The sequence below is a fragment of the Echiichthys vipera genome, assembly GCF_963691815.1.
Source record: "Echiichthys vipera genome assembly, chromosome: 5".
Classification (NCBI taxonomy): Eukaryota; Metazoa; Chordata; class Actinopteri; order Perciformes; family Trachinidae; genus Echiichthys; species Echiichthys vipera.
The window spans coordinates 22,879,915-22,892,034 of record NC_139830.1 but is presented as its reverse complement, the minus strand read 5'-3'; the positions used below and the strand labels follow the sequence as shown (position 1 = coordinate 22,892,034).

Below are 12,120 nucleotides of genomic sequence, written 5' to 3'. Positions count from 1 at the left end.
ACATAAGTCTACCTGACACTCACTCTAGCATTACACCTGAGCAGAGCAGGTGGCCCCATGGTAACTAAGAAACCAAGTGTCAACTGAGACTACAAAACTAAAGACAACTTACAGAGAGAGAAACAGCCTTATTAAAGCCACGTTGAATCTTGTATATTGCATTGTTTGCACTATACTTTAATCAGTCAACTATTTTAGTAGTCTCCAGCTAATCATAGTTTAACTAATCTCATTAATATTTATGCATTTTTGCATTTTCATTGCAACTACTATGTGATTTAATAAGGTCAAAATGTAATAATTAATATTCCCCTAACACAAAACAGAAGAATTAAATATATTCAGTGTAGAAAACCCGTTAAATCAATGCAGCAAGTATGAGTCTTGTTATCAAGCTGCAAACAGACTGCATAATGTCAAATAGCAGAATACAGTACGGGGGTGATGAAACATGAAGGCAGACAAATATTTTTCCATTAGGCAGAAATGTTTAATTATCAAGATTCACATAAAAATGAATTCTGCAAGACACATTACATTTTTTATCCGTACCATGAAAAAAAATAGACATACAACTATTATTATCGTTATTTGTCACAAAATAGACTAATAAAAGAGACTACAAAGATAAACAAAAGGGTTCAGAGAGGTCCTGGCCAGCTTGATATCCACTGTGGTGAGCAGGAATTAAGCACAACCGCTGGAAGTTTATTCACTTTATCCTTGTTGTTTGGATACACATCTTCACTCAAAACTGTTCCTACAGAGTCCTGTTCTGTACAGTCAAAATAAACAAAACATGAAAATTCAGTAATTAACCTGTTAAAATGCATTAAAAAAAACATCCAATGACATAAGTTGATGCTTACCCTTCTCAGGTAAAATGCTGTGTAAGTGCCGCAGCTCTTTGGGCAGCAGAGACTTCATCATGGCATTAGTGACTCTCTTTCCACAAAACCTGTCACAGTTTGTCAAATGTAATCTTTTCTGCTGAGTGCTTTGCACAACATTTGGAACTGAAACACAGAGAGGATAATCAATTAGAAAACCTTAGGTTTGGTAAATTGCAAACACCTTTAACTTTGATTACATCAGTATTTCTTTTGCATACACCACCTATACCACGGCAGGCCACGTTAGGATCTGTGCTCAAGCTGTAGTGAGAGTAGTTGCACAGCAGTTCAGGTTTTTGCTTTGGCTGGCGGTAATTGTCCCTCATCTCTGTATCAGAAGAAAGTGGCATTTCACGCCTGCTGTGCAGAGGTGCAAGTCTTCTTTCTGTGCTCTTAATATAATCCCGTCCTGTCAAATATGTTCCACAGCAAAAAGAAAATAAGCCATAGAGAAAAATATTGTGATTGTTTGATTTGGACATGCTTGAGTGCTTGAATGTCAGCTCTGTCAGTTCTGCCATGCTTTAATACTGAACGAACACACTTGTCCTACCTTGAGGCATACCCATGTAGTCACATCTGTAGATGGAGCTGTACTGAGCTGTCAAGGCCTTAAGGATCTCCCCTTCAGATGGGGGACATTTCCACGGCAAGCCGGCATACCCAGAGCTTCGTGTGACATCCCTAGGCAGCCTCCACATCATGAAAGACTTTGGGAAAATAGCTTGATTTAAAGGTTACGATACACTGTGAGAGGTCAAGCATGGCATTGGACTATAAATAAAATTGAGTCTAACACAGCCTAAATACCAACCTGACTAGGATGGGGGTTGTTTCTCCTCTGCCCTGAGGCTGTTGCCGTGTGAATGCATTCAGGTTTACAGACTGGCTTCCAGCAAAAATCCTTGTTGTACACAGTTGAACCAAAAGGTCCAGACTGTGTAGAGGAGTTTATAAATGAAGTTGACGTTGGGCACCTACATATGTATCGACAGAGACATACAATTACACACACACACACACATACAAATACACACATTCTGCATGCCTATTCAGAACTTACAGCGGAATCTCCGCAGCTGAGTTTGGCCGGTAGATAAAATGTCTTCTGTTAGATGTTTCATATGGATCCCACCACTGTTTGCCCTCTACATAAAAAAATAGATCACAACCCTGAATTCTTGATATGTAGTGAACAACAGTCACTCTAGGCTACAGGTTCCTTAGCTGTAGCCTAGAGTGACTGTTGTAGGATGCACAATGAAGAAAAAAAAGTGTTTTGAAGTCAATCAAGCAAATGCTACAGTGGAGAACTCATAAATACTTGATTAATTCTGAAGACTGTTATTTTTATTGTCCAGAATTTGACAGAATATCTGCTGTGGCTATACCACTGGTGTCTAAGCACATTTTTTTTAAATAACCAAAGCATTTCAACAAAAACCTTTATTTTGTGAAAAATACAGTGAGCAAAATTAGAGAACACTTTCTGATCCCTCCCAGTTATTGGTGTTAATCTGACACCTGGTGACAATTTACTTATTGTTGGACACACCCTATTCATCTGACAGCTCTCCTAGTTACTTTGCAAGATGGCAAGCTGCTCGAAGGTGACTGAAACCCTGCAACACCAGGTTGTCCAGATGAAGGCCAAAGGGATGACCCTCTCAGCCATCACAGAGAGGTTGGGTTTTCCAAGTCTGTGATTTCAAGAATATTGATACTGTACAACAGGGCTATTCAATTCATTTGGAATAGGGGACAGTTGTCGAAAATAATCAAAATAAACGGAAAAATATAAGCATCACATTAATGGATATTGTAAAACGAGTGCATATATTGTCTTTATTTTATCAATGTGAATAGTAGCAATAGGCCTGAAAGTGCAACAGCATAACAGCTGATCAAAACAAGTACTAATAGGCAAACTGAAAGTGCAACAGCCTTGTCAAAAAACAATCCTTATCAAATGAACATACCTTTTAATCAGAGGTTTTCACTCAATTAATGGACTAAACTACAAGTTTGGGACTCCTATCTTTTACTTGAGTATTTTTTTCATGCTTCTTTATACTTCTACTCCACTACAAATCAGTGGAAATATTCTACTTTTACTCCACTACATTTATCTGATTACTTCAGTTACTAGTTACTTTACCAGGCTTGCAAGCACATATGAAACATTAGTTTGCTGACAATGCTGAACAAGGCAAGGATCTGTCTCAGCACACAGTGTCTCGTCATTTAAGACAATTTGGACTGAAAGCCGACTCTGCAGTGACCAAACCTCTCATAGCTAGAAAGAATAAAAAGGCTAGACTTGCCATTGCTACAGAGCATGTTGTGTGGACAGAGGAGAACTGGTGCAGAGTGCACTTCAGTGATGACAGTACCTTCAATTTATTTGTGTCTGTTGGGAAACATTATGTTGGGCGTAGGACTGGGGCAAGACTGAACCCAAAGTGTGTTAAGAAGTCATTTAAATTTGGAGGAGCAAGTGTCATGGTTTGGGGATGTTTTCTGCAGCAGGAGTTTGGCCTCTTGTGCAGTTACATGGAAGGGTGAATGCAAATGTTTATGTGAACCTCCTTCGGTAACATGTAATACCTTCACTACAGATGTTTCCCAATCAGCTGCAATTTTCATGCAAGACAATGCGTCATGTCACACTGCAAAATAGGTTAAGCAGTTACTTGAAGCTAAGAATATTGAAACAATGAAATGGTCAACCCAGAGTCCAGATCTGAACCCCATAGAGAATCTCTGGAAAATCCTTAGCAACAAAGTAATGTCTGAGAAACACACTACAGTTACTGAACTGTGGAAGAGACTGCAAGAAGAATGGACCAAGATCAAACAAGAGCAGTGTGAGAAACTAGTGATGTCCTGTGGGTGCAGACGTGCCTCTACACTTCCTATTCATTTTTTAATCCTATAGCCCTAAGAAAACATTGTTTGAATCTTCTCTTCTGACACAGTGGTTACTGTTCTCTAATTTTGCTCACTGTTTATTTTCCTTAAAAGATAAGTGACATTTTCTGAAAGAAAATTGATATATTGTATATGTTATTTTTGATGTTCAGTACTAGTTTTTCCTTTTACTTTTTATCAGTAAGAGAACAGTGTTCTGAGACTTTGGTAAGAAAGTTAACCAGACACTACAAAAGTGAAGGGGACAGAAATAGGACTTTGGATCCTCAGAGGAATTAATGACCTGCTTACTGTACACTCACAACAACAGGTAGAAACCAAAATTACCCCAAAGCGAGGAAGCATGCAATTAAATGTGACATTTTTTTAATAATAATAATTATAAAATCACTCACTGTGAGTGGAAATGTAAGTAAAAGTGATAGTGAAATTTGACTCAGCAAGAGTCCAAAAATAATACAGTGGAACTATTCCAAATAATAATACAGTATAGACCTAATGGAAAAGTAACTATAAGATGCGTGCTACATCAAATATAAATTTTTTTTTTTCAAATATAAACCAGTTAAGTTACTTTAAAGTTAGTTAACATGTTTCAATCTTTATGGTAATATTTATCTTTGGTTTAACATTACCTTTGGTTGCCATTGGTGACCGCTGTTTAGGTATCTTGTGCTATAGTTGTTTTTGGTGTAATCTAACCATTTCCATTTCCAGATGATGGTTCACTTCATGGATGGCTTGGTGAAAAAAAATAATTGACAACTTTCTGAATCAAAAAATCGTGTGTGCATAACAATTAGAAACTTTGTCTTTCAGGTATTGTCTGTATCTGCAGAGAGGCAGAACTGATCCCAGCGGAGTGTTTCTAGGTGCTGTGGTTATGGAGACCTACAACATTCAAATGGCCTCCTGAAGTCTATGATGGCAACAGTTAACTGCTCAGCAGGGGAGATGTTGCATTAAAAATTCAACATTGACAGATATGCATTATATATCTCCTTGATAACTGAGTACATTTAATCAAGTAATTTCATCCAGTGCTATAATAGACATTTCAGAGATTAATACTCTAGGCCTACTTACTATATGACAGCTATAGATACTCTGCAGATAAACTTTTTATATAGCTTACAGAAAACACAATTATCTTATAAAATAAAATAATACAATAAAGCCTACTTGAAATAGTCATACTTCATCTACTCCATTTTTTCAGGAAACTCACAAATGCAGTTTATGATATAAATATCATCTAAATGGAGTGAATTTAACACCAAAACTAACATAGCCTCTGTTTTTACGGAGGCTTACTGCACCATAGAAAAAAAATAATTAGACACCTTATCTCGTAATAACGAGATCTTTTCTCTTAACTACGAGATAATATCTCATAATAACGAGATACTGCATGTTCTCATAATTACGAGAACGTATCTACATTAGTATATGAGGTGTCTAATTTCTTCTGTAAATACACTTCCGCAGATTTTTAACCTATCGGAATAAATAAAACCTAAAATAATATAAAGTTAGTTCCACCTTAACCTCATACGCATTGGAATGTTGCCTACATGTTGGTAACCCAATATAATATCATATATGGGCCTATAACACTGTAAATTCGTGCAACAGCCCACTTTTGGGTAGTGTTTTTACGTTTTTCCTGTGTAAGCTACTAAATGTAGTAATTACTCGAAATACTGATGGGTTGGGACTGAGATTGACTCCATATGGCTCTCACAGACGAGGACTATATTTTTACAAGGCCAAATGCACTAACATGCACGCGCGGCTGGCCGCTCTCAAAACAAACAGAAACTCAGATTACAACCATACAGTCTCTATGACAACACGCACACACACACACACACACAAACACACACACACACACACACACACACACGCGCGCGCACACACACACACACACACACACACACACACACACACACACACACACACACACACACACACACAGGGAGAGTGACTTCATTCTCTACTTTTTATTACTCCAATCTGTTTTAGCAAATACGTGTTTACTGTTATATTAATGTACTGAATATTTAGTTCATCTCCTTGAGTAAATGATATGGGTAATTATTCCAACACATAGGTCTGCACTTGAACTGACTAACTTTGCCTTTACTTGCATAAAGGCTGTTTATTCTTCTTTAAATGAAGCGCCACTGTCCCGTCGTGTTTCGAACAACCAACTCCCCCACTCACAACAACAGCGCGTGTCCAATAAGATGCTCCAGTGAGATGACAGCAGCCAATGCTCGACAGCCGGACGGCCGACACCACGGGACAAACAGAGACATCCTCACAGCTCCAAAGCGCGCAGTGACGGTGCTGCTTCTCCTTCCATTGTTTCAGACGTACCCACGTAGGACTGGCCTTGTAAGCGCTGCAGAGGTGAGCATAGTACATGTTAACTTATTAACAAAGCGACTAGTGTGTAACGTTTCCTGTTAGAAATACAACCGTGGGTTAACGATAAGGTTTGCACAGTCACAATACAATCAACCTTTACATGTTTGGTTGCATGAATGAGTTGGATAGGAGGCTAACACAATACCAAGCTACTATGTTGTTAATTTAACTGCGTAGCGACTTAACTCTGGCGTCAGCGTCGGCTTTAAATAATAACCAAAGGGGCAGCATTGCATGTTAAAGTAAAACTCCCCAATGGCCAAGTAAACTACTACGCTCGGGATAGTTTATCGTCGGGTAATGTGTTATTATGAGCTAGCCTGCTCGGTTAGCCCGGTAATGGTGGGTGGCTGCTTCGGCCGTGTTGCTATCATGAAAGCTAACAACGCGAGCGAGAAAGTGACTGTAGGTTAATGCCGCTGACTGGTGCTGAGGCAACCCGGGTTCACTGATGCAGGCAGAGCATCTGTCCCCGTAATCACCACCACTTTTATTTAAACTTCACTTTATCTGCATTATCCGGCCGGGGGAGATGGGCGGTTTGAGATTACAGTCCGCTAGCCATTGTTCGCAATCAAATCAGCCATTTTAATAATCGTCTCAGTCACGCTAGCTCGCGGAGCTAACGTTAGCTACAATGCTATCAAGAGGACACAAAGCAGGAGCAATGGCTAACAGCTAGCGAACAATCAAGGCGGTGGAAGCTAATGCTAATGTATTCATCAAACGTGCATGTTATTTTAACGAAACGCCAACATTACTAGATGGTATAATTAACGCACCGTGCTGTTTTCACTAACTATATCACAGTGAATGTAGACTGGAACGTAAAGTACCAGTTAACCGATGTGTGTTTGAGTGCAGTGTTAAAGGATGCATCATGTTGGCCTCTACATACAATGCATTATTAGTCATCCCAGACACCCTCCTCCCACCACGGGGTTTAAACAATAGATGGACCTAACAAAGAAAGAGGCACGGAATTCAGCAGGGAGATACTTAGATATTACCACTTCTGCTGCTTGATTAGACTTGGATACATCTTTCTTAAAATATAATTTTTCTTCTATTTAGTAATCCAAGATGGGAAAGGATCTGAGGAAGCCGAAGGGCAAAATGTCCTCATATGCCTACTTTGTGCAAACATGCAGAGAGGAGCATAAGAAGAAACACCCTGGTGCCTCTGTTAACTTTTCAGAGTTCTCCAAGAAGTGCTCTGAGCGATGGAAGGTAATATCAATTATTTTCAATTTATTTTTTAAAATTAAATCCAATATTTTTTTTCAATCAGTGTATGTCTTCTAGATTTTTTTTAAAACTGCTTGTGTCTTCCCAAAGACAATGTCACAGAAAGAGAGAGGCAATTTCGAAGATATGGCCAAACTAGACAAGGTGCGTTATGAGAAGGAAATGAAGAATTACATTCCCCCCAAGGGCCAGAAGAGGAAGAGATTCAAGGACCCCAATGCCCCCAAAAGACCACCGTATGTACCATACTCAACTTGCTCCACACCAATTCTTTTTCTGACTGTCAAGTGAATTATATCTTAAACTTACCTGACACATTTTCCCTACAGGTCTGCATTCTTCATATTCTGTGCAGACTTTCGCCCCAAGGTAAAAAGTGAGCATCCTGGACTCACCATTGGGGACACTGCAAAGAAGTTGGGAGAGATGTGGAACAGCTCATCTGCAGAGAACAAGCAGCCGTATGAGAAGAAGGCTGCCAAGTTGAAGGAGAAATATGACAAGGTAAAGGGCCACTTCTGGACTCGTGTTGTGAAAATTTGAAATCATATTTTGTTGTTTTTGAGGTTTATTTTATTTTAAAAGATGTAAAAGAATATTCTACGTCAGGTGTAGCCATGGGGTTTCTCAGCTAAGGGGTTTGATAATTATTAGAATCAGGTGTGTTGGAGTTGGAAGAAACCTAAAACATGCAGTGCAGTAGCTCTCCAGGAGCAAGGTTGGCTGCCCCTGTTCTACGTAGTACTAAAACACATCTGTTGGGCCGTCCACAGGATATTGTTGCTTACCGCACCAAGGGCACAGTCGAAACTGCATCTGCTGCTGCAGCCGATGATGATGATGACGATGAGGAAGATGAGGAGGAAGACGACGATGATGACGATGATGAGTAGATTACAGAGAGATGGGACCTGAGGTTTTGTTTATGCCATATTATGCTATTATACTTAATTCACCATCTTGAAACACAAGTCAGATTGAACAAGAACATGTGTATATTTAATGTTTTTAAGATGTACAGTGTTATTCTCCTTTTTTGTAAAATTAACACTACATATAAGTTTGAGATTTTCTAGTGGTAATTGTTTATCCCCTGCCATATGATGTAACAGTTTAGGAGGATAAAAAACAGTCTGAAAGTCACTAGTCTTTAGGTGTTACAACTCAAAAATGAGATTTCTGAGTTGGTTGTGTATTTTTCTTTATTTTGAAAAATATTTTTTTATGTGCTGTCCCAATGTATTTTTATTGTAATTTGAATACCACTCTAATATCAAATACAGCTGTTAACATTGAAGATGTCTTCAATAAAGGTCGTTTTTTTTTTTTACTTTGTTTTTCCTTCTTCTCATTTTAGTCTCAATATCTCATAAGTCTACCAGTCACTTATCAAAGACACAGCATTTATCCTATTCATGGATGTATTAGGAGAAATGGTTATCAAATTTGAGATAGAGCCCCATTCATTTCTATGAAAGCTGCTCAGTGGTGCATAGATAAAAAAAAATACTTTAATGATCAACACTATTTCCCTCATACTGTTGGGCTCATTGAGCAAACTGATGCAGAAGTTGTAATTCCGATGCACTTCCTGGGGGCCTGAGACTATCAAGTGTACACAAATAATTAAAACGCTCTAGGGTTTGAGGTTTTTCATTTAAAATGTGTAGCTGGTGGCTGCACAAGTAAATATGTGCAAGATAACAGAACAGCCCTTTTACTCCGTCTCCGTTGATCCGTTGTCTAGAGTGAAGCTGCCGTTGGATAAATATTACATAGTTGTACTTGGGAAATGTTTTTCTAGCAAAACAGGCAAATATGAACACAATTAAATGTGTATTACTACAATAATGAGCTTTTGCTATTAATTCCAACAACATCCCAGTGGCGTGATTTGGTAGTAGTTCATCTGTTCCCAAATTCACAGGCATTTGCTGTATTGCAAAGTAAAAAAATGAGAAGGCAAGTACTGCAAAAGCCAAGTAACAAACGTAGAATATAAAAATCTACAATAAAGCTGACAAAATATAAAAAAACATATACAAATATAAAATATATATAAATTCTTTGGGGATGTGCAAAAGTTCATAGTATAAGTTATGGATATTAACAATGTATGTTATGTAACAGCCTGCTGTATATCCTATTTTGATCTCTGCTTCCACAGTTCTGTTTTGTTTTTATCTCCAAATAGCCTTGAAAAATGAGTAATCCCTGGTTGGTTATTGTATTGTGGTTTCAGTAACCTAAATCCAGAAGGTGGCGCCACAATTGGGTATAAACTACAGTGTGTGTAGTTAGAACCTTAAACCATAGTTACGTTTCTTATTGCTTCATGCACATAGTGCTCAGCCAGCCAACATGAACATACCTGCAAACATTACATAAAAAGGTAACTGTCAGTTGTCCCGGGCTCAACAAATTATATCAGAAATGAACACCATTTTACTAAAAGAAACCCTCTAGAATCATAAAATGAGCAATAAAACTTGAAATATTTAATGCTCCACAAAAGGTTCTACATCAGAGAAGTTGTTCACAGTTTAGGTTTGTACCAAATATACTGCACATTGTTTATAATGTTTGTGCCTAAATTTAATAACATCAATGAAGGTTAAATTCAATCCAAGAAGACTAATAGTCATAACTAAAAATTAGTTGAGTTTTGGTGACCTAAAGGAGGATGATTCCAACTGTCGGCTGAGTTATACTGACCCCATCCAAAAGATGAAATAAAGTGTTGCGCATCTATTTTAGACCCTCCACAGTGTCCAGAGAAAAGTTCTTTTTGTGGTTTGTGTCAGCCCCTCCCCAGTCCAGACGGGGACCTTTTGTAATCCTTTGACGGGATAGTGTTCCCTCTGCATGTAATTGGAGACAGTCTCACAGTCACAGTGGCCTCACAGTCACTTAAAGGGGGTTCACATGTCCATTTATCAGGCTTTTCTCAGCAGCATAGACCTCTACCATACAAAGAACTGTCCTATCAAAAGTGTTTGCAAATACGAATGGAGCCACAGTGGTCTCCTTTCAGCGGGCCTCACACAGAAACAGGCTTTCATCCTCAGTGTTGTCACTCATTAGGATTACGACAGTTGATTTTATTAGGAGAAAAAGCAGTGATCATGAGGGCCCTGTTCCCCTGTTTACCAGTTACATTACTTATTACCAGTAATTCACTAAACCAAAGATGTTATCCCGTAAAAGGCTGTATGTCCCGTTTGAATTTAAAAAATATAGAATAAATAAAATAATGTATTAGCTAGTGCTCATGCACGGAAGTTGCATGCTGCCTGTTACTGCTTTGGTCTTTGAGTTTGCTTTGTAAACTTTCTTTACTTTTATTCTCCTTTGTTCGTTTTGTTTCTTCACCCCAACTTCTGTGAAGTTACACCCTCTACAATGAGGTTACTTTCGCTAGTTTTCGTGTTTCTTTTTGTGTTGTTTTTATCAATTGTATAATATTTGTTGTTTGTATATCTGGAGTTTTGTATCAAAAATAATTTCCCCCCGGGATTATAAGTATTTCTGATTCTGATCTGATCTGAATATACTCAAATTAATTAATTACAATTGCTAAAAAAACAACCTGACATTTAAGTTAGGTTGGTATCTGTTAATCGAAACTCAGCTTTAACTTGCTGTGCCAGTGCCATGTCAGCTCTCTATTGAAACCTGGGATTCAGAGCAGCAGCTTTCTGTTCTCTCCTTTCACCCATTGAATGAACGCCTTGCAGTCCCCGAAAGAATTCCCAATATGACATGCAGAAAGAAAGGCTACCTTACTGGCAACTATTCAAAGAGTCCATTTCATCTCTATATCAAAGAGCCTCAATTGTAAAATGCATGGAGAGAATAAAAAACAGACTGATTCAGCAAATCATAGTAATATATGCATATTATTTCTCTTTTCTTTATTACTTCAGAGTTTATTTTATAAAGAATGAAGGACATGTGGACTAATTCATTTAAGGCACGTTTCCTTTTAGAAAAACACAACAACAAACTTTTAATCAAAGCATTTTGGAGCCCCCCAAAAGCTTTTTTTCTGCCACAGGATTTGCATAGAGTGATGTCAAAGGGGCGTGTCAGTCAGGATTACAAGCTGAGTAATCACTATGGATACAGCTTTTATAGTTTTCCATTTGTTGGTCTTGTGTGGAGGTAATGCTTCGCAGTTTCCAGGACTTCACTTTTAATTGCCATGTCTGTCTTGTTATGCTCATTTTCTCACTTGATTTTGCAGTCATGACCAAGTAAGAGGCACTTAGGAAGTAAACGTTGTAATGGACTCTACTGGACATTGGAGACAGTATACATTTTTATTGCTTAATTTTCTGGTAAGTTGGCCTGTTAGCTCATAATTTTAAACCTTTCACTGTGTGTTGAATATGTACAGGCTGTGAAAACAAATCTCTCACTGGGACAATAAAGTATCTGTCTATCATTTAAATGCTTCAAAAGTTACCATCATTTGAAACCATAATTTATTTTGTTTTTCTATGGTTGCCCAGGTGTTTAATACTACTTCCTCCCATGAACCTTCATCTGGAAATACAGTGAATGTGAGCAGTGAGAAACAGTTTGCAGATATCGTCTCAGGGCAGCATACGCT

At 38.2% G+C, this 12,120-nt stretch overlaps 2 protein-coding genes across 2 annotated transcripts; one reads left to right on the top strand and one right to left on the bottom strand.

Moving 5' to 3' along the window:
* Positions 1-641: 641 nt before the first annotated feature.
* Positions 642-4,472, bottom strand: tex26 (testis expressed 26; the record flags this gene model as incomplete). The annotated part of the gene is made up of 7 exons (XM_083913321.1): positions 642-775; positions 870-1,016; positions 1,117-1,302; positions 1,447-1,603; positions 1,708-1,870; positions 1,957-2,041; positions 4,460-4,472. The coding sequence occupies 7 exons, from the start codon at positions 4,470-4,472 to the stop codon at positions 642-644; spliced, it is 885 nt and encodes a 294-aa protein (XP_083769447.1).
* Positions 4,473-6,117: 1,645 nt separating this feature from the next.
* hmgb1b (high mobility group box 1b) lies at positions 6,118-8,835 on the top strand. Its single transcript, XM_083913489.1, has 5 exons — positions 6,118-6,239; positions 7,332-7,487; positions 7,596-7,741; positions 7,835-8,009; positions 8,279-8,835. Exons 2-5 carry the CDS (start codon positions 7,341-7,343, stop codon positions 8,396-8,398), a joined length of 588 nt encoding a protein of 195 aa, XP_083769615.1. The 5' UTR covers positions 6,118-6,239; positions 7,332-7,340; the 3' UTR covers positions 8,399-8,835.
* The last annotated feature ends 3,285 nt before the right edge of the window (positions 8,836-12,120 follow it).